Source organism: Nomascus leucogenys, chromosome 2 (genome assembly GCF_006542625.1).
Source record: "Nomascus leucogenys isolate Asia chromosome 2, Asia_NLE_v1, whole genome shotgun sequence".
NCBI classification, from domain to species: Eukaryota; Metazoa; Chordata; class Mammalia; order Primates; family Hylobatidae; genus Nomascus; species Nomascus leucogenys.
In genome coordinates, this window is record NC_044382.1 from 149,166,656 (window position 1) to 149,188,708 (window position 22,053).

The window sequence follows — 22,053 nt, forward strand, 5'->3', positions numbered from 1 at the left end:
AATCGGCAAATGCTACAACTCGAGACTTTTTCTATGACTAGCGCGTCACTGAAAGTCCTTCTCTTCTGTGTGTGCGTATAAAGATCCTGGAAGTGGATCTGTGCATATCTGTCTGGGGGAGGGCTACAACTTCCAGGATGACTGATTTAGAGCCTGTAATTCTGATTCATACGCATCCTTGCACACATGTACAAGTGGAATCTGACCATCCGCTCTGAAAGGGCCCACAACTTATGTGCAGACCAATTTCCAAAGCCTCTACAAATACATGTAAACTGTAGGACAATTTACCCATATAGATGTGAGCGTATAAATCATAGATTGGCCCAAGCACGCTTACAATAACAGCACAAAATTCATATATTAGTTCATACCTAGCTCTGCAAGCAGGACTGTTCTATATTTGGCAGATAAGTTTAAATCCATCTGCATTTCATATTTTCTGGGATCATAACACAGCTTAATTTTCTCCCTTATGCATTTTTAGATGGTAAGAAATCTATGCCTTTTGGATTTTCATCCCCAAGAACCACCTTCAAAAGAAAGAAATGGAAAAGCATAAAATCAAGGTCAGGAAGATTAAGCCCCTTAATTCACATGTCAAACTTCCCATTTCAATTGTGGTTTTGTCTCCCGGCTGAAGTTTGTCTTTTTGTGACATTTGCATTAAGCCCAGGGGACATTTTGAGTGGAAAAGCGCTGAAAGCGTAATTGAAACTCTGAGTGGTGCCTTTTGTCTAATTTGCAATTTCCCCCAGGTGGAGCATTTTCACTACCTGCCCCCCCAGCGTGTTCAAAGATTATCTCAAAGAATGATGTTATGCAGTTTATTCCAATAAATCTCCATGTACAGTATCTTATATGTCTATATTTTTTGCTTTCCAGAAGTTATTTCAAATCCATGAGAAACACATATAGGAAAGTCATTCATAGGTTCAGAAGAGTACAGGTAGTTCATTTCCCCCTTCAGATAGAGGTTTTGAGTATTTGTTCACAAGTTTAATTGTTTAGTCACATCTTTGAGCTATCCTCATGGTGTCATTCTGAGCCACCTAGGAAGTTGTCTCTGTAGAAACAAGCATTTTTTAAATGGACATAAACTATTCAGTTTTATCCTTAAATATGTCTTTGAACTCTTTGCTCAATTCACATAGTCTTGATATCTACTTAAAAGTTTGAGAGTCACTGACACTTTGGTGGCATCAACAAAGTCAATAACATGAAACAATGCAGGGCTGATGTCATCAGATGCGCCCTTTAATAGGAAATTTAGGGTATGATTATAATTGGTGAGAATGTACAGTCTGTTTTCTCCAGGAGAAAGAAGAAAACATAAGAGAAAATATTGTGGCTTGTTTTTCTTTTGAGTCGATGTCTTCCTGTTTATCAGAGCTGTCCGTTAGATATTGCCAAAGCCATGGCAACAGGAGCAATTTAGATTTGGCCCTTTCTAGAATGCTGTTTTTATGAAGACTTCATTATTTGTAGTAAATAAATTATTTCTTATCAGATATTTGGATATCAGAGCCGTCCTGGATTATAAACCTGAGTATAGTGGATGCAGACATGAATTTGTCTAACTGAGTGTTGGATGGCAAGGAATGTAGTACTGGCCAGCATTTCCAGAGGGTACAACAAACGTCACTGTGGAGGCTTTAGTGGATACAAGGACAAACTTTTAGTGGGTACAAGGACAAACTTATTTCTTTTGAATTTGGCTCTTTAGATTTATTTTAATATTTATTTGAAAAAATACCTGGCATATTCAACAGGTATTATAAATAGTACCTTCAAATAATTTTATAATTTAAAGGGTCAGTCAGGTAAAAAATATTAAGTAAATAATCAATGCGGTATGAGAGGTGGCGATGAAATTGTGAGTCTGGAAGCTGAATGACTAAAGGAAAGAACACATTCATCTAGAAAGACTGGCATAGTACTCAGGAGTGTGAGCTCTAGAACCAGAAACCACGCTCCCGAGTTTGGATTTGACCTCGGTTCACATAGTGACTTCATGGCCTCAGATAACTCATGCGACCTCAATAAGTCTCAGTTTCCCCAGAGCACCAAAAGTTCTTACTTCAAACTGATGATGTGAAGAAGACGACGTGAAGATTTATTGCAATCATGAGTGTAAATCTCACAGTGTAGTGTCATTACTTTAGGAAAACTCATCCCTTATGTTTGTATGAAGTTGTCTTCACCAACAATCCGTTTGGAGAATATCGAACAAAACTTTGTTGATTCTATTTTGAGTAGGGCTCTGTAATTTCATTCCTTTAATATCATTTTTCCTTCACAACTGTTCACATGAAGTACGTAGGGCTTCACCAAAACAAGTGAAGGGATTCAACAATGAGCCAGCCTGAATCAGAATCATCAGCCCCACCCCTTTAACCCTAGCAGTGATGCCTGTAGTAACCATTTCCATGGCAACAGCCTGAGACTAGCAAGGTACCTGACTGAAGGAATGACAGAGGAGGAGGTAGAAAAATCAGCTGGAAGAAGGAAGCTGTGTAGGAAAAGGAAAAGGTAGCTTCCTTAGTGCCCAGAATTATGGTAATAATGGTGATCATTCTCATTCATGGAGCACCAAGCTCTGTCCTAAGTGCTTTCTGCGTGTAGGCTTGCATTATTTTGTTTACACATGCCATAAGGATTATAGTACCTTTCAGGAGGATGCCCACTCTACGGATAAAGACACTGAAGATTAAAGAATATGGGTGGTGTATTAGGCCATTCTCATGCTACTAATAAAGACATACTTGGGACAGGGTAATTTATAAAGAAAAACATGTAATTGACTCACAGTTCAGCATGGCTGGGGATGCCTCAGGAAACTTACAATCTTGGCAGCAGGGAAAGCAAACACATCCTTCTTCACATGGCAGCAGCAAGGAGAAATGCAGAACGAAGGGGGAGAATGCCCATCAGATCTCGCGAGAACTCACTATCACAAGAATAGCTTGGAGGTAACCACCCCCGTGATTAAATTACCTCCCATCGGGTCCCTCCCATGACACATGGGAATTATAGGAACTGCAATTCAAGATGAGATTTTGGTGGGGACACAGCCAAACCGTGTCAGGTGGTTTGCCCAACGTCACAGGGCTCCTACACATAAGCCAGGTTTAGAAAAGGGCTTAGAAACCTACCCTTAAACTTTCTCTTTCTTGGGGCACAGAAATAACAGTTGCTGGCATGCCAGTCCCCAACCTCTAATCTTTTCCAGGAATGGCTGGGAAATGTGGAGACCTGGCACCTTGACAACCAGTTTATAATGTAAGATCCTGGTTCCTGGCTCTGTCTGCGTTAGAATAATCAGGGGAGCTTTTAAGAGATACTAGTGGACATAAACCCCAACTCAGCACAGTTGTATCATAATCTTGGGAGAGAGTGGGGATAGGTATTGCTATTCTTTTTAATGCTCCTTCAGCGATTTCATAGATGGCCAGCCTTGAAAAAGAACCACGGCCTAAAGCACCTGCTTCTGAGTTGGTAAGTGGTATCAAAAATATACAAAGACCCAATTATGCAACCGTTAGCTATTTGATTTAGAAAGTATTGAGTGCCTATGATGTGCCAGGTCCTGAAACTGCAGTTCTTCTCATTGTGACCTCACTTGGTACCTCTGATGACCCCAAAGGGGTTTGTGAGATGCCCAAGGGGGCCATGTTGGGGCAATTGTCCTTTCTTCTCTTGCCCATCTATTCCTAGGAAGCAGATGTGCCCAGGGCTTGGGCTATAGAGGCAGACTGAACAGATTGGGGAAGGTTCTCGCTCTAGGCCTTTCTGGATATGGGACCACGAGCAAGTCAGTCAGCCTCTCTGAGACTCAGTCTCTTCTCCTGTAAAATATGATGCCTATAGATTATAGAGTGTGCATTCTCAGTGGGGCTATATTTCCCCCACAGGGGTGAAATAGGTTCGAGGGTGGGGGACAAAAATTGCACTTACAAATGTAAAGTACAGATATACTTGTAGTACCTAAACAGATATAAGTATATCTGTGATATTAAAATTTTACAGGAATCGTGGCAATTAGAAAAAAATTCTTAAAAGAGTCCTTAGGGGGGAGTAGATAATGAAAAAAACAAAAGTTGAGCAACCCTGCTATAGAATAGCTGTGAGGCTAAAAGGAGGTACGGCTTGTACAGTCCTTTGCATAGAGCCTAGCCTCAGGGACCACTCAATAAATAGTAGTGCATGACTGTTGTCTGTCCAAGCATCACTTCATTCAAAATGCACACACTGATTCCAACCATTATTTGGGGCTATGCAAGTTTTACTGGCATCTTTGGGACAGGTAAGGCACCACCTCTGACTTCACCAATGAGCTAGGTCAAAGCTAAGCACAGCAGATGAGTGCCATTCTAAATGGATACACACGGGGTCCAGGGGCCAAGGGGATAACATAGCTGTGTTCTTCATTTCCTTCCACTCCCTACTGCTGGGTTCAATGAAGTCAAGTGGTCACTAGGGGCCTCTTATCCCAATTCACAGTCTTGCCAGCAGCCTCTTGCTCATAGCACAGAAGGGAGACCGCCCCCACCCCCCGCCCCGCCTCCAATCCTCTACCATTACTAAAGCATCATTTTGCTCTGGAGAGTAACTGAGCAAAGTGGAATTATTACTGATGGCTTCACATATGGAAAAACATGCTGTTCATTGCCGGAGATGTAAAGATGAATGAAAGAACAAGACGCAATTTCTGCTCTTGGTTCTGGTGCAAAAAACAAATACATAATATGGACACATTGATGTAACATGATATAAAAGGTTCTACGTGCAGAAAAATCTGGAACACAAAGAGAATGCTTGAGGAAGTTGCTTGAGTTGAATCTTGAAGAATAAGCAAGCGTTAATAGGGTAAAGAAGGTGAGAAATGCCTTCTGCAGAGAGGGAGCACTATGCACAAAGAGTGGGATAGTAGAATAGGGAGATGCAAGAGTGGGTGAGGTATGAGGTATGCAGTGAAGACAAAGGCAGAGGGGAGGCTGATGGACAGCCTAGTCATGGAGGACCTTGAGTGCTAAGTATTGTTTTGCAATGAAGATCCATAATTATATGAGACTCAGGTGAAGAAAAGCTAGTCTTATAGTTGCAGTGGGAGAATCCAAGGCCTCCTCCAAGGAGCAGGGCTGTGTGGCCCCCAGTACCCCACATTGCCTGGGCTCAGCTTATCTCCATTCTGATTTCCTTGCATTCTCCCTTGCTGTCTGTGCCAATGTTACCAGCTTACTTCCAGTTCTGTAGATGCCACAGGACCTTTGCATATGTTGTGGTTTTCTCTGCCTAAGTGATAGGTCCCCAAGTACTTATAAGAGTGTTAAATTAATGTCTGTCTTCCACATTAGGTGTCAAACTAGGGACTGTGCCTGTCTTTGTTCAACATTATAACCTCAGCATCTAGCATAATGTAGGTTCTCAGTAAATATTTATGGAAGGAAGAAAGGGTGGGAAGGAAGAACTTAGCTGTTAATCTAGAACCCCCACAAACTTTCATATGCCTTTTCCTCTACCCCATTCACTCCCCAGCTGAGGCTGTCTTCTTTGATCCTGTTCAAGGGTTAGGGCTAGAACCTCATGCTGGCGATTGAAGCAGTAATTTCCTGTCAGGCCTTGTCCTTTGAGTAATTTGCCTCCAGAGGGTGAATACTAATTGATGATAACAGTGAAAGCAACCTTGGTGTCACTCCTTCATAGTTCACTTCCAAAAACTGAGACTAAGCATGTTCAATTAATCTGGGCTACCAACATGGTTAGAGAAAGTGAGCAAGGGTCTGAGAACCGCAGGCTCCTGAGAGTCCACTTGTGTGTCCATGCAAAGATGCTCCTAAAGCTGACTTAACCATGGAAAGCCTTAGAACCTTTGCAGAGTGACTAAGAGGCACTGCACCATGCAGTGCTCTTCAGGACTCGGCAGGAACATGAAAAAAGGACTGAGCAGGGCAATCACAGCTCTCTGTAGTAGTCCCTGCTTGTCCTCAGGGGATGCGTCACAAGAGCTACAGTGGATACTTCAGTCCGTGGATACTACCCAACCCTATTTATGTGCTAATTTGTCCTTTACATACATAGCTATGTTAAAGTTTAATTTACAAATTGGGCACAGTAAAATATTAACAACAATAACTAATGATAAAATAGAACAATTATAACAATAATCAAAACGGCACACAATTTGAAACTTAGGAATTGTTTATTTCTGGAATTTCCCATTTAATATTTTCAGAACTGTGTTGTCCATGGGTATCTGGAATTGAAGAAAGCAAAGCCATGGAGATGGGGGAACTAGTGTATTCAGGTTTTGATAGGATTTCAGAAGGGTTGTATTCTCCGTGGGGTATTATCTTTATTGAAAACGTGCAGTGGTGACAGGCAAATGGACCAGGGTTCAAATCCTGGCTCATCACTTACAACCTGTGTGTACTGGGCACCAACTTTGCCCTCTATGAGCCTCAGTTTCCTTACCTAGAAACTGTAGAAAACTGTAGAAGGGGATCAAAATAGTACTTCATTTGTTGTCATTGTAAAGATTAACTAAGATGATGTGTGCAAAATGTGTAGCACCGATCCTTGAATGTGGAAAGTGCTCAATCTGCATTATCCACTATTATTATCAGTTAATATGATTATTATCACCCTAAGTATCATCTTCCTAGAGTAGAAATATCAGTTTAGATTTTCTGATATTTATATGGCTTTCACAGTGTGCTAGGACCTATGTAGATGAGCTTAGATTTTCAGATATTTATTTGGCTTTAACAGTGTGCTAGGATCTATGTAGCTGTTGTTACCAAAAGATGTACACAAGAAAGTTCCTAGCAACAATATCTGGAGCCCCAAACTGGAAATAGTCCCGATACCAATCGAGAGTAGACTAGATAAAGAGACTCAATACAGCCACATGTATATAGCATGTACATGTATATACCATGTACATGTACATATATATACCGTGTATACGTATATACCATGTACATATATGTCCATGTCATGTATATGTATATATGTGTACATGTATATACATGTACATCTATACACATGTACATACATCATGTGCATGTGATGTATACCTATACACATATGTACACATGCACATACATATGCACAGATGTACATATGTATACACATGTACATGGTATATACATGTATATGTATACACATGCACATGGTATACACATGTACATGTATATGTATACACACGTATATGGTATACACATGTATATGGTATACCCATGTATATGCACATAGTTAATTCTCAATCCCTGAATCTGTTTTGCTATTTAGCCCTCATCCCTGTGCCTTTGAATAATCTATAGTGTCTTGCACATTCTTAAGGGCCTTCTCATCTCCTGCTTGTCTTCAATACCCAGCTCAAATATTGTCTTTGTGCAGCTCTCCTCAGTGCTCCTGAGCACCCTGTGGTTTTGCTCAGACACCCACACATGCCAGGATTAGATCACTTCCCTCCAATGTCACTCTGCCAGATCTGACTCTTCACTCCGCTGAGAATGCACTCAAGTGTACACACTCAGAACTTAGTACCTGCCTGGAACATGCGAGGTCATCTAGGACATGTCTTGACTGAGGGAGGTCCATCAGCACAAAGTCACTTGGGTACAAGCGGCTTGCTGTGGGATAAAGGGTAGCATTTTTGAACTCTGGGTTGGGGAACTATGTGGCAATTCAGACTTAACAGGTCAGAGATAATCTCAGAGCTCAGCTACCCAACCTACTCATGCTCCTTCTGTTGTTTTGTTTGTTTCGCAGTGACCTTCAGTGACTGTAAGGGAAATGATAAGCTACGCTATGAGGTCTCAAGCCCATACTTCAAGGTGAACAGCGATGGTGGCTTAGTTGCTCTGAGAAACATAACTGCAGTGGGCAAAACTCTGTTCGTCCATGCACGGACCCCCCATGCAGAAGATATGGCAGAACTCATCATTGTCGGTGGGAAAGACATCCAGGGCTCCTTGCAGGTAACACATCTGTTTGAGATAACTTGGGTTCAAGGAGGACATTAGGTTCTGTCTGTCTTATGTGGAAAATGGGTCTTTAATTTATTATGTTGGCTAAGATTCTTTGTGTTATTGTTGTTGCAAATGACAGAAATCCAACTCTTAAAAATGTAGAGGAGGGGCGGTGGCAATTAATTGATTCGTGTAACTAATTTAGGGATAGTTCATGGATTAATTCATGGAACTATTTTAGGGATACTTCTGCCTTCAGGCATGGCTATAGACTGGTGTCCAAATCAGCTTTAATCCCTATGCGTCTCATAGCTGCATCTTCCTTTTATTAGATTGACTGAGACAGTCACATCTCTCCCTACCTCCCGAGGTGGAGGTCTCAGCAACTACCCTCATTCTCCTGGTCTGAAGTCACCTGAGAAAGCATCTCTTCAAGACGATGCTAACAAAACCTTGGAATTGAGTCTCGTAGGTTAGATCATGTGTCCACCCCTGAACTAAACATGGTGTCCATTGGGTTGTGCTGTCCTGGTTGGCCACGTCTCAGTCACATTTCTTTTCCTGAAGCCAGGGCAGAGTCAGCCCTATTCACCTGAAAACACACAGACTGAGAGTGAAATAAATGTAGTTCCTCAAAGTAAATTAAGGAGCTGTTTTCAGAGGAAAGGAAATGGATGGTGGATAGGCCAGAAAAGGTGGCACACTAGAGTTGTATATGGTGCTGCATATTGTGCTGTATACATATACGGTGTGTGTGTATGTGTACATATGTGTACAGGTATATATTACATGCACATATACCATATGTATGTATATGGTGCTGTATGTGTATATGATGTACAGGTATATGTATACAATATACATGCATCTGTACCATATACTTATGTGTATATGTATGCATACATCTGGTATATGTGCATGTAATATATACACATATGTATACATCCACATTTAATATGTCAAAGATATCTCAAGGCTAAGCTGCCCAGCCTACTCATGCTCCTTCTGTTGTTTTGTTTTGTTTCCCAGTGACTTTTGGTGACTTCGGTATATATATGTGTGTATATATGTATATGTATGTACAGGCATACATATACTGTATGTGCACATATACTGTGTATATACATACACACATGGTATATCTGTATTATATGTGTGTGTAATTGCATATGGTGCTGCATATGTATATGGTGTATATGTATGTCTATATATACTGTGTATGTGTGTATATCCATATACACATGGCATAGCTGTATTATATGTGTGTGTGTAATTGCATATCGTGCTTCTCGTTTGCCAGGCAGCAGTGCTTGTTCCCTTCCACAAGCACATGCATGCCGATCCCTGCACTCCCACACATATGCATACATTTTATGAGTGTCACAAACTGCCATTCAGACTTCCCAATCGTGCCATTCAGAGACTTTCTGCTACCACTGACTCAGGCCTTCTTCACCAGAAGCTCAGGGACTCCACCTTCATGAGAAAAGGAGAGCAAGACACACAGCAGGATTCCAGCCAAACAAAGACTTAACGATGGCATTCCCCTGCTTGGCATGCCTAGCCTTGTCTCCTGCCCGCGAGCTTGGTCTTCCTCGATTTTTCACAGCCCCTAATTCACATCCCTGTTCTCCACCTGCCATATTACCCACATCCCTGCTTGATCTACTCATTTTGTTCAGTGGTGGAGCGAGCGTGGGTCACACAGCTGGGAGCAGAGACAGTAGAACTGGCAATGTGAGAGTTACCTTCCTGCCAGTGCTGTCTGTGTGATCTTGAGAGCATCAGATAGCTTCTTTATCTGCAGAATAGAGAGGTTAAACAGCCTGCAGTGGCAAATAAGTGGCTCATGTGCCACCCTACTGTCACCATGCTTGTGGCAGATATTGCTAATAACCCTTGGCTTAGCCTGAGTATCCTTCTCAGTGCAATGCTTCTGGAACCTACTATCAGTTGATCATTTAGCGATGTTCCTGAGAATGGAATCTATCTGCCATTCTTGGGCTGGATGAACTTCACAATTCCCCTTCAATATCTGTGAAGCTGTGAGTTAAGGGTAGATGGCAACCTAAAAACGAATGTACGGCATGTCAGTCATGTTTCAGAGCAAACTGGATATTGGTGAATTCATACCAGTGTGGAAATCCATTGACACCACAAAGGCAAGCTTTTCTCTTACTTAGCCATGACCATTTTCACAGCATCTCACTAATCTGTGATATAAATTATGTGGCACATATCTAAAGCAACAAGTTTGCCAGGATATACGGCAAAAACAATGTTCTATAGAAACATGGAAATGGTATGGTAAGGGGGTTTGCCCATGGGCTTGAATGCATTTAGATAGCGATTGTTCTTCATGAATGGTGGCTCATCTTTCTATCTGGAAAAGACGCCGTCATCGTATTTTGCTTGAAAGGCAGCAGAAGGGGTTCTGGGCAGGTTCTCGGGACCAACCCCACCTTGAAGGGCTGGGAGAACTGGGTTCATTATGAAAAGTCAGCCACACGTTGTTGGTTTCTGTGAGATGGCACAGAAAAAGCCTCGAGTTTCTGTGAGATGCCATCCAGAGACAGAGCCCCCCTGAGCCCTGGCTGTTTCTTGCTTGCCGCTGTCTGTACGCATTTTTGACAAAACTTGCCTGTGATTGTTTTTGCTTCTTATAAAGGGGGCGGAGGCTGCTGTGTCCTTCAGTTTGCCAGACTTCAGCAGAATGGGGCATTCATCTCCCACCTCCAGTAATTTTATGAGATTTGAAAAAAGGCTTTGTGAAGATGCGTAGCTGTGTCCTTCATAAAAACGCCTCAAAAAAGGAAAAAAATAAAAAGAAAATGAAGGGAAAACAAAATAGCAAAATAATCCCTCTGAAGAGAGCACATACCTCAGTGGATATGCACGTGGTATGTTTGCAGGTCCTACTGTGTGCAGCCAAGTGGGCCAGCTGATAGAGAAGAAAATCAGTGAGTGCCTGAGTCAGCTCATCTCCTGTGGGGGAGGGAATATGAATGTGTGCACTGATGCTTGGGTACCGGGAGAGGAGCTAACAGTAATGGATGATCTGTGCATTTGGAGAGGGGAGAGGTCAAGGGGAGCTGGGCTGGTCCTCAAAGCAGCAACCATGTGCCAGGTGTTGCTCCATGAGCTACAAACGCTGTCTCATGTAATCTCCTTAGTAACTGGAGGCAGATGCTACTGTCTTCTGCCTCATAGTGACTTTTTACTGACTTTACTGATGGAGGAACTGAGGCACAAAGAGGCAAGTGACATTTGCAAGGTCTAAAATTGCATAACAAGCTGGATGGAAATGAGACTTAAGCCTGGGCAGCCTGGCCCCTGAGTCCGTGCCTACAACCCATCCATGAGCTGGACTTTGAAGGATGGGTCATTGTGCATAGTTGGGAGGGTCTACGAGGGAAATGTTGGACTGTCTGCATGGTACTTCTCTTCGTAGCTGTGTTACCTTCAGTCAATTGCTTTACCTCCTGAGCCTCTGTGTAGTTTTGATTTTTTCATCTGTAACATAGGGATAATAGACTTGTTTGGATCTTCATGTGGATTAAATGAGACAATACATGTAGCAGTAATACGTAGCACTCAGCTGATGCTACAGCAATGACCAACACTGATGCTTACGTAATACTTACTATGTGCTACACCCTGGGTTTATTCAAGTCTTTCATCCTCACAACAACATGCTAAGGGAAGCTGTTACTGTTACTGGTGCTATTATCATTTGCATCTCCTGGGTGAGGAGACTGAGACACAGTGGGGCTGTTTCTTGCTCTGGCCACTTAGCTAGTAGGTGGCAGAACGGGGGCCCAGACCTTAGCAGCATGGCTCTGGAGCTCTCCACTTTTTTTTTTTTTTTTTTGAAATAGGGTCTCAGTCCAGTCTCACAGGCTGGAGTGCGGTGGTACAATCTCAGCTCACTGCAGCCTCCACCTCCTGGGTTCAAGTGATTCTCCTGCCTCAGCCTTCTGAGTGGCTGAGATTACAGGCACCCACCACCACACCTGGCTACTTTTTGTATCTTCACTATAGATGGGATTTCACCATGTTGGCCAGGCTGGTCTTGAACTCCTGACCTTAAGTGATCCTCCCACCTCAGCCTCCCAAAGTGCTAGGATTATAGATGTGAGCCGCAGTGCCCAACCTGGAGCTCTCTGCTTTATCAGTAGGTTCTATTGGCTCACCATCTGGAACAGAGTAAGCCTGCACAATGTTCACTCCCACAAATGCAGTTACAACAGAGGCAAGCAAGGCCTGCAACCCAGAATGTCAGATCGTCAGGACCAGTTCAGTGCCCTTTCCCCTTTCCCTCTTCCCGTGGCTCAACCTGATAGAACACTCCTGCGGCTGCCTGTAAATTCTGACCCTTGATATCTGGCTCCCACTCTGCATCCCTCTCCCTTGAACCCTGTGTTCTGCTTCTTCCCAGCCCTTTGGTTGGTGATGCTATTATTGTGCAGCCTGGGTGCAATTCATCTTCTCATTCTCAGCCGGGAAGTCTGCAGTTCCCGGAGATGATTTGGCTCCACCTCAGGGTTTAGCCTGCACACCCATACTCCCCACACAAGCCAGAGTCCAGCATCCCAGGGTCCACTTTTCTGGGCCACAGGAAGCTGGAACAGAAAGGGAATGCTAAATAAAAGCATGGGAACAGGTGGGCAGACAGGATGGAAACAGCATCTGAAGACCAGGAGGAGGGATTCTAGATTGATATGACAGGAGCTAGGGAGCCATTGTAGGTTCTTAAGCCGAGAAACAGGCAGGATAAAAATAATCCTTGGTGGTGTTCATCCAGGAGCCTTGACTGGAGTAGGGAGACACTGGAGCTACTAGTTAAAATAATAGCTACCACTATTTTTTGAGAACTGATTTCATGGAGCTTTCTTACGGTCATGCATCTTAGTCTTTGTTTAGCCTATGTTATTTCTAATTCTCACAATCTCCCTATGGGGTTGCTGAGATTACCCCTTCCCATAGATATGGGAACCTGGCCAAGAGAGCCTAACTTGAAACTGACAGAAATGAGATTGAAATTCTGGCCTATGCCTAAATACCCATTCTCCTTCCTGCCACTTTGCTGCTAGAAGGCTGTGCCACTGGGGACGCTGCTGCCATTGCCCATGGGTCTAGGAGATGAGAGCATCAGTTAGAGCAACATGGGAGCAATGGAGGGAAACCAGATGCAAGATTTGCCAGAAAGGAAGAAAGGGCCAGGATCCCGTATCTGGATGATTCCAGATTGTCTATCCTGGAGGATGGAGATTAATTGGACCAGTCAGGAAAGAAATATTAGGGAAAGATGTCTAGTCAGGCTTGAGTGTGTTGATTTATGTGCTCCTAGGGACATCTTTATAGAGATGTCCAGGAGTCAATGGACAATGTGGGACTGGCTGCTAGAGTACAAATTTGAAGGAAGAACAGCATAGTTGTGGGAGTTTGGGCTTATGTTGAACATGAGTGGGTTCAAATTTCTGCTGTGTCGCTTACTCATTGTGTGACTTGGGCAAGTGACTCAATTATCTGAATCCCAATATCCTCATCTGTCAAATAGGGATAAGAATAGTCTATGTCACAGAGTTGTTCTGCTGGGCATAGCGCCAGACATCAAGGGACAGTTCCCATCAATGGTGTAATTTTGGAACCTCAGGAGGAAGGATAAGGAACTGAGGGCTAAGTGTATTCACTGAGGCCCTGAGACAGAAGCCAGAGATGGGGAACGGGAGGAGAAAGTAAAGCCAATGAAAAGAAAGGGAAGGCATGCTCAAAGAGGTAGGTGGGACCGCCAGCCTAACCAAAACGGGTGATTTCACACTTGCTCATTTCATGCCACTGTGTTTTGGAAGGAAAGATTCTCTAAGGCAAATGTAATCACAGTGAAGCCTATTTTAGCTGTGGTAACTGGAGCCTGGCTCTTCTTTAATAAAAGGAGCCTGGCCTCTCTTATTTTTACCTGCTACTTATGACCCTGTCTCACCTGCAAAACGTATACCCCAAATCTGGGAAGTCTGATTGTTAATGACTTAATTATAGACTCACAAGCTATTTCTGCATTTTTAATGGGCTTCCCAGAATCTAGTACCTGCCTGGGTTATGTAAGATCACCTTAGATCTGAGTAGGCAGAAGAGCAGTTTAATTCCAAGTCTTTTGACAGGCTCTGACAAATTGTTATGGAAGATAGTGAGGTTAACCTTCCATGCACAAAAGGGCTGTCCTGTCTGTGGAAGGTCATGATGAACGTGACACACCAAGTTATGTCTGGACAGAATCGTGACTTTTCCCCACCAAATCTGCTGTTTCTCATGGCCCAACAAGGACGAAAGGAAAAACAGTGGATGAGGGGGGTGTGTGTGTGTGTTTGTGTGCACACATGCATGTTTACCTTGTATGTAGTTTCAACAGTTTACACAGAAAAGCTCTGTGCTTCGTTCCTCATGCAGAAATGTCTTTATTTGCCATATAAATGGGATTCAACAACTTCATTTTCTGGCCTGGCCAATGAAAACACAAATGAAAAACACCATACTTAGTGTTTCTTTCTGAGTTAAGAAACTGTAGCTTGCCTAACTATAGATCATGGCAAGTAATTCTGACATCAGTTAAAGAACTTGATGAAGTCAGGTTAGGAAGTGACATCAGGGGGCTTAGAGGAATTTATTCTGGCATTGGGTTTGGGAACTAAAGAGACTGTACCTCCAGGCTTCGTCTTGAAACATAGAAGCCCACACACTCAACAGTGGTAGAATTTAGATGCCTGTGGCCAGGCAGCCAGGTCCTTATGAACAAAGCAAAAGTCTCCCATGGCCCAGGTTCCCACGGAGAGTTATGAGGGCCACAGGCTATAGGCTTGGATCCAGCCTCACTGCTCCCAGTCTGGAGTTATTCCTCAAATGCACCTGGTCACTTCACTCCTCTGCTTAATAGGCCGTCACTTCCTGATCAGCTCACCTGGCCTTGGGGATAAATTCTAAAGACAGCACATATCTGAAAAGGTCCCTTGTGGTTTAGCCTGACTGATCTCTGCAGCCTTCTTTCACGTCCCAATCCTGCTCATCTCTAAGTGGCTTGACCTGCAGAAATGTCACCTTCTCCAAGAGCCTTCCCTGCCTGTCACCGTCACCTCTTGTCCCCATCCCAAGAAAGGATCTCCCCTACTGGTCTCACTCTTGGCATCAGTGCTTTTCCTCTGTAGCCTTCCTCTCAATTTGTAATTATGTATTTACTTTCTTGTTCAGGTGTTTAATGTCCGCCTTGGATGAATATAGGAAGAGTCTCTTCCCTGCCTCCCTCCCTTCCTTGTTTCTTTCCCTCCTTCCTTCCTGTGTGTTCACAGCTCTATTCTCAGCACCCTGCCCAGTGCCTGGCACACCGTATTCAGTAGATGCCTTTTTAATAAATGGATGAGTGGAGCAAGTTACCCCTCTCACACCCTACACTGAACTCTCCCTCCTTCAATACCAATTCACTTGTGGTTTCTCGAATTGACCAAGCTTTCCCATCCCTTCACACTGGCTACTCCTCTGTCTGGACATTGTTCCCTCCACTGTGGTTCCACCTGCCCTGTGGTCAGCACCATCAATACTTCAGAACCAGCAAGATTTTCCTTCTTTGGGAACAGCTCTCTGAATATCCCCCAGCTGGCTAGCTGTTCTTTCTCCTGGCTTCTGTAGATGCCTGCCTGGCTCTCTCTACTCATAGTACTAAACAAAACAGTCTGCTTTCTTCTGCTTGTGCCTGTCTCAGTGCTGACCTCCGGAGCTCAGGGCCGTCATTCCCCTGCAGCAGACTAAGATCACTCTGGGGCCAGACCACCTTGGCATGAATCCCAGTGCTGCATTTACTACCTCTGCCCCAGGTTCCTCAGCTGGAAAAGGGGTTCATAACTGTGTGAACCTCACGGGGATGCTGTGAGGATTCAGTGAATCAACACGTGTGTATGAGTCAAGGTTTTCTAAAGACACAGAACTAATATGATAGATGAATATATGAAGGGGAGTTTATTAGGAGAATTGACTCACATCATCACAAGGTAAAGTCCCATCATAGGCCATCTGCAAGCTGAGAAGCCAGGAAGCCAGTCTGAGTCACAAAACCTCAAAAGTAGGGAAGGTGATGGTGCAGCCTTCAGTCTGTGGCCGAAGGTCCCAGAGCTTCTGGCGAATCTCTGGTGTAAGTCCAACAGTCCCAAAGCTGAAGAACTTGGAGTCTCATATTTGAGGCCAAGAAGCATCCAGCATGGGAGAAAGATGGAGGCCAGAAGACTCAGCCAGTCTGCTCTTTCCATGCCATTATGCTGGCAGCCGATTAGTTGATACCTACCCAGACTGAGGGTGGGTCTGCCTCTCCCAGTCTACTGACTCAAATGTTAATCTCCTTTGGCAACACCTTCACAGAAACACCCAGGAATAATATTTTAAATCCTTCAATCCAGTCAAGTTGACACTCAGTATTAACCATCACAGCATCCAAAGAACTTGGGACAGTCAGTGTCCCACAAGAAATTGGAGTTATTCATAGTGATTGCATTGTTAAATCCAGACCTATGGTAAATGTTCAGCTAATGAATGAGGCAAACTGAGATGACCCAGTCCTCCCTCCGTGCCCAACATGACGAAATTGTATGATTTTTGCAGCCTGTAGATTCAGGATTATGGGCGAACTTATACCATCACCGCTCTTATTCCTCAGGTGCTCACTTTATAGGAAGCACTGACTAAACTTCCTAGAGAAGAGATTATTTCTACAGGTCCACTTAATAAACTCCAAAAGACCTGGCAGTATTTAAAAGTTCATTATGAACAATTTACACTTCTTAACTGGAAGTCAATACAAGTTGCCTCAATAAAGGGAAACTGGTCTCTTAATCAAGTTGCTTCAATTAAATGCAAAAAAATATTTTTCCCTTTTTTGTCGTTACAAGAATTTCTTAAAAATAAAACAAAGAAGGAAAGTTATGACAGAAGCTGAAAAGGCTAAATTTAAGGCTCGTTTATCATGCTTGTTCATCATCATTGCAAACATGCAATTTAAAAGACGTAATTTTGGCTCCTAATCCAGTTTCAAGAATCAGGATGGAAATGGTTCCAAAAAAATAAAAGGAGCAATCAGTAGAAGGAGCCACTTGGGAGAAACAGTTGTTTTTGTTTTTAATTTTTTAATAAAAATATAAAATATATCGTCAATTGCCCAAAAACCAACAACACTGCTAATATGTCTCTTGTTCCATTGGGTGGTTACAACTTTTAAATCCACTACCAGCAATCAGAATCTCAGGAATCATTTGATAAGTACCTTGAGGAAAATCTGGAGCTAACTGCCCTGTTTCTATACACATACATTCATGGGGATATTTAGTGAAAATTTTTGTGGATGATACTAAGAGGCTCCTGAAATGACCAAAAATTGGAAACGAATCACACATTTTTCAGCCACATGATACTGAAAAGTTACCTAACTTCTCTGAGTTTCAGTTTTCTCATCTGTACAATGGACATAATACCCTGGCCTTGTGTGGATGCCATCTTGAGACACATTTAATAAAACTAGTGTCATGCCTAATTCAGTGCCTCATTAATGGATGATTCTCAATCACTGATCAATTATTCTTAAGTGAAGTAGGCAGTAAGTTGCTATCACTTCTATACATTTTTCCCCTCTTTCCTGATCTCACACGTTCTAGACAAAAATACTTTTGCACATTTGTTACTGATGTAAACTGCAATTTTTTTCAACTCTGAGCCAACTGTTTGAATCCTCTGTTTGTTTTGGCCATGATGCCATCTAACCTTTAAGACACCTGACACACTGCAGACGTGTGACTTTACTTTATTTCTTTAAAACAAGAGTGTCCCCCACCCGCCTGTCTGAGTACCAGTCAGCGGCCTGTTAGAAACCAGGCTGCACTACAAGAAGTGAGTGGCAGGTGAGCAAGCAAAGCTTCATCTGTATTTACAGCCACTCCCCATTCCCCACATCACTGCCTGAGCTCTGCCTGCCGTCAGATCAGTAGCAGCATTAGATTCTCATAGGAGCATGAACCCTATTGTAAACTGCACATGTAAGACGTCTAGGTTGCACCCTCCTTATGAGAATCTAATGCCTGATGATCTGTCACCGTCTCCCACCACCCTGAGATAGGACCATGTAGTTGCAGGAAAACAAACTGAGGGCTCCCATGGATTCTACATTATGGTGAGTTGTATACTTATCTCATTGTATATTACAATGAACTAATAATAGAAATAAAGTGCATGATAAATGTAATGCACTTGAATCATCCCAAAACCGCCACCACCAACACCCTCAGTCCATGGAAAAATTGTCCTCCACGAAACAGGTCTCTGGTGCCAAAAAATGTTGGGGACTGCCCCTCCAAATCATTCCTGGAAATGAGAGCAACAAGCTCATGGTAAATTAATTCCCTTGTCTCTAAACCATCTCACATTGACTGGGAGTGACATGGAATCTGTTGAGTTGGGTGATTATATCGATCCTGCTTACAAGAAATATGTTTTACAGCAATCCCAGTAGAGACTGAATCTGTACATTTGCTGTGACCATAAATAAATGATGAGTTAAAGATGTGGATAGTTAATATGCCCTGATTTAACAAGTGTGATAACTTCGAAAAACCTGTGAAGTACCATGCTCCATGGCAAAAGCCTCCCCAGGTGCTATTAAGGAAAATTAGTATCCATTTAACTGTCACCTAAATTGGAGAAAATATATAGCTTGAAAATTATTGTACAGATCCAAGAATTGGGCCTAGAATTCGATAATAGGCTGTTACTTTTGACACATGCCTAAATTGTTATGTTTATGTGGCTCTTAGCTCCAGGTTACTATTCAAATATAGATAAAAAGGCATCCTCCAATTCATTAATTTAAATAGATAACAGATTACTTTATGGATCAGAATCTAAGAAAACTATATTCTGGATTTTAATTTTAATTGAAATGCTTGGGGAAAAAAAACTGATCCCATAGAAAGTGTAGATAACTAAAAGAGGCTTCTTTTTGGCTTTTGAAAATTCTAAATTTTATTTTATACAGAAGCATGGTCCAATAGAAATGTAATGAAAGCTACATATGTCATTTTAAGAGTTCTTATAGTCATGTTAAAAAACAAGACCAGTGAAATTAACTTTAATAATATATATAACTATATATGTGAGTATGTGTGTGTATATATGTGTATATATATATATCTATACCAGATATATCTAACATATTATCATTTCAACAAGTAATCAAGGCCGGGCACAGTGGCTCACACCTGTAATTCCAACACTTAAAGAGGCCAAGGCAAGCGGATCGCTTGAGGCCAGGAGTTTGAGACCAGCCTGGCCAGCGTGGTGAAACCACGTCTGTACTAAAAATACAAAAATTAGCTGGGCGTGGTGGTGCATGCCTGTAATTCCAGCTACCCAGGAGGCTGAGGCAGGGGGATTGCTAGATCATGCCATTGCACTCTAGTCTGGGCAACGGAGTAAGTGAGACTCTATCTCAAAAAAAAAAAGAAAATCATTATGGACATTATTCATAAAATATCTTTTTACATTCTTCTTTTCATATTAAGCCATTGAAATGTAGTGTATATTTTATGCTTAAGGCACATCTCAATTTAGAGTATTTAATTTTTAAGTACTTAATAAGCACAAGTAGTGAATAGCTACAGATTAGATAGGATGCTCTGCAGTTCTACAGGAATATTGCATATTTTGAAAGGATGAAAAGGATCCTTCACTGAGTTCCTACCACATGTTAGAGCATTGCCTTTGGCCTTAGAGCCCCTCACACATCCATCTGTTTTTCTCTTACAGCTAGCCTCTTCCTATATTCCAGATGCAGAAGTAGCTCAGGCTCAGAAAAGTTAAGTAACTTAACCAATGCTATCATCCATCAGTAAGTGGCAGGACTGGAAGTTGAGTGGGCCTTCTGATTTTGTGGAGTCATTGCTATTTTGATAATACTGACATTTATGGCAGAACTATTGTGCTTTTCTGTTTTTCAGTAAATTTCCTGAAATAGCATAGGAAATTAAAACGTAGTTAGTAATAAAAATAAATCCAGAGTTAAGCAAAACTCCTAAAGAAATTTTAGGAAGGTGGGCAAGCCCTGTATTGTCATGACACATTTTAAAAACTTTTCCTGTGAATAGAACCTTTACAAAAAGAACCTCGTGGAAACAGCACGAGGTTTCTAAATGTAAATTTCTCCCAAGCCAGGGACCTGATCTCATTCATCTTCATACTCCCAGAGGCTAGAGAAAACGTCTTGCGTTTATATTTTTAAAACTATAATTTACAACTTTGTTTATATATGCATTATCCAATTTAAGCTCACAACAATGCCTGGATGCAGATGGTGTGATTTTCTTTTTCTGAGTGAGGAAAGTGAGAGTCGGAGGTGGGTCTTAGGTTGTGGTCGTGGAGTTGGTGGAGTGGCAGCCAGTGTGGCCATCCACAGGCTTTCCAAAGTGCATCGCTGCAGCCATAGTTAGCTCCCCAGCAGCTGCTCGGGGCTTTCACGTAGATGGAATATAGTGTTGTCAGAGGTAAATTTCCACCTAGTATCTAGGATAGAACAAGATAATGTAATAAAATGTACATTTTCTAGGCTCTCTGATATGCTCCTACCCTCCTATCTATTATTATTACCATAAATCAAATACTAGTCAATTCTAAATGTAAATATAGGGATGATAACCTCTTTTTACAATTCCTCTCTTATCTGCAACTCCCAGAGTGATTCTCATGGAGATACTGGGTCACTGCAGGCTTTGCAGTCGGCATGACTCCCATTAGAGATTAAATGTCATAGAGTAATCTCAAAGTAATTAGAAATAAAAATTAATACAAAACTGTGCAAAAGTCCTAGAGAAATTTTAGGTAAGTAGACAAGTCCTGTGTTATCATGACCCATTAATAAAACTTTCCTCATGAACAGAACCTTTGGAAGTAGAATCTCATGGAAATAGCATGAGGTTTCCAAGTGTAAATGTCTGCTAAGTCTCTCTGTAAGAGATGGGTTGGCTGGGGGCAGTGGCTCACACCTGTAGTCCTAGCACTTTGGGAGGCTGAGGCAGGTGAATCACGAGGTTAGGAGTTCAAGACCAGCCTGGCCAAGATGGTGAAACCCCATCTCTAATAAAAATACAAAAATTATCCTGGCGTGGTGGCAGGTGCCTGTAATCCCAGCTACTCGGGAGGCTGAGGCAGGAGAATCACTTGAACCCAGGAGGCAGAGGTCGCAGTGAGCTGAGATCACACCACTGAACTGTAGTCTGGGTGACATATCGAGACTGCTTAAAAAAAAAAAAAAAAAAAAAGACGGGGCTACATTTCTGAAGGCAAAAAAAAAAATCTCCACTGATGAGAGAATATAGTGTTTGATAAAGACCATGGATTTTCTCTGTTTGATTCTTTGTCCTCAATACCCAAAAATTAGGCAGTAAAGAAACAGGGGAAGAGGTACCATTTGTTCAGTCTTTTTCCACCCAGCACATGGGATGATCAAATTACATGGTCTCATCCAAAGCTTTCAGGCAGAAGCCTGAATGTTTATAGAAAAATTAGCCTATTTGTCCCTAGCCAAATAGATCCTCCAGTCTACCCGTGTTGGGCAGATGCCTGTGGACTTTTGGACCCTGTGGCCTGGGAGTGATCTGTGATAGTTGCCAGGGTGGCATCTGCTCTTGGGCCAGACTGTTGGTGCTGTTTGGTTCTCAGCTCAGTTTCTTTTTTAAGCAAAACCAAGTCTAGTGTCAAGATATACAGACAAACAGGAAGCATGTTCAGCTTGTCCCAAGGCCTAATCTCATCTTAGTTGATGTTGTCTTTTTTTGATGGCTTCTATTAAATAAGTAGAAACCTCTTTTCCTCTGGTCCATACCCCTTAGAAGTGCCACATTTTAAAAATAAGAGGAGTGCCTTCATCTCACTGGGGCCCATAGCAGGGGCAAATATTGTTATTTGCTGAATTGCTTCTATCTTTCTTAATTAGGCAAGAAGTAGCAATGATCAAAAAACAAATATTGTATGTAGGTGGCCATCAAAACATAAGACAACT

The 22,053-nt window shown here is 42.3% G+C and overlaps 1 protein-coding gene across 3 annotated transcripts in view; it reads left to right on the forward strand.

Annotated features, from left to right (window-relative positions):
* Positions 1-22,053, forward strand: part of CDH13 (cadherin 13) — a 1,172,242-nt gene that overhangs the window by 398,893 nt on the left and 751,296 nt on the right. For all 3 annotated transcript variants that reach the window (XM_003272479.3, XM_004087454.3, XM_004087455.3), the window contains one exon: positions 7,777-7,985. In XM_003272479.3, coding sequence (XP_003272527.1) covers positions 7,777-7,985 — 209 coding nt within the window. The remainder of the gene's footprint in view (positions 1-7,776; positions 7,986-22,053) is intronic.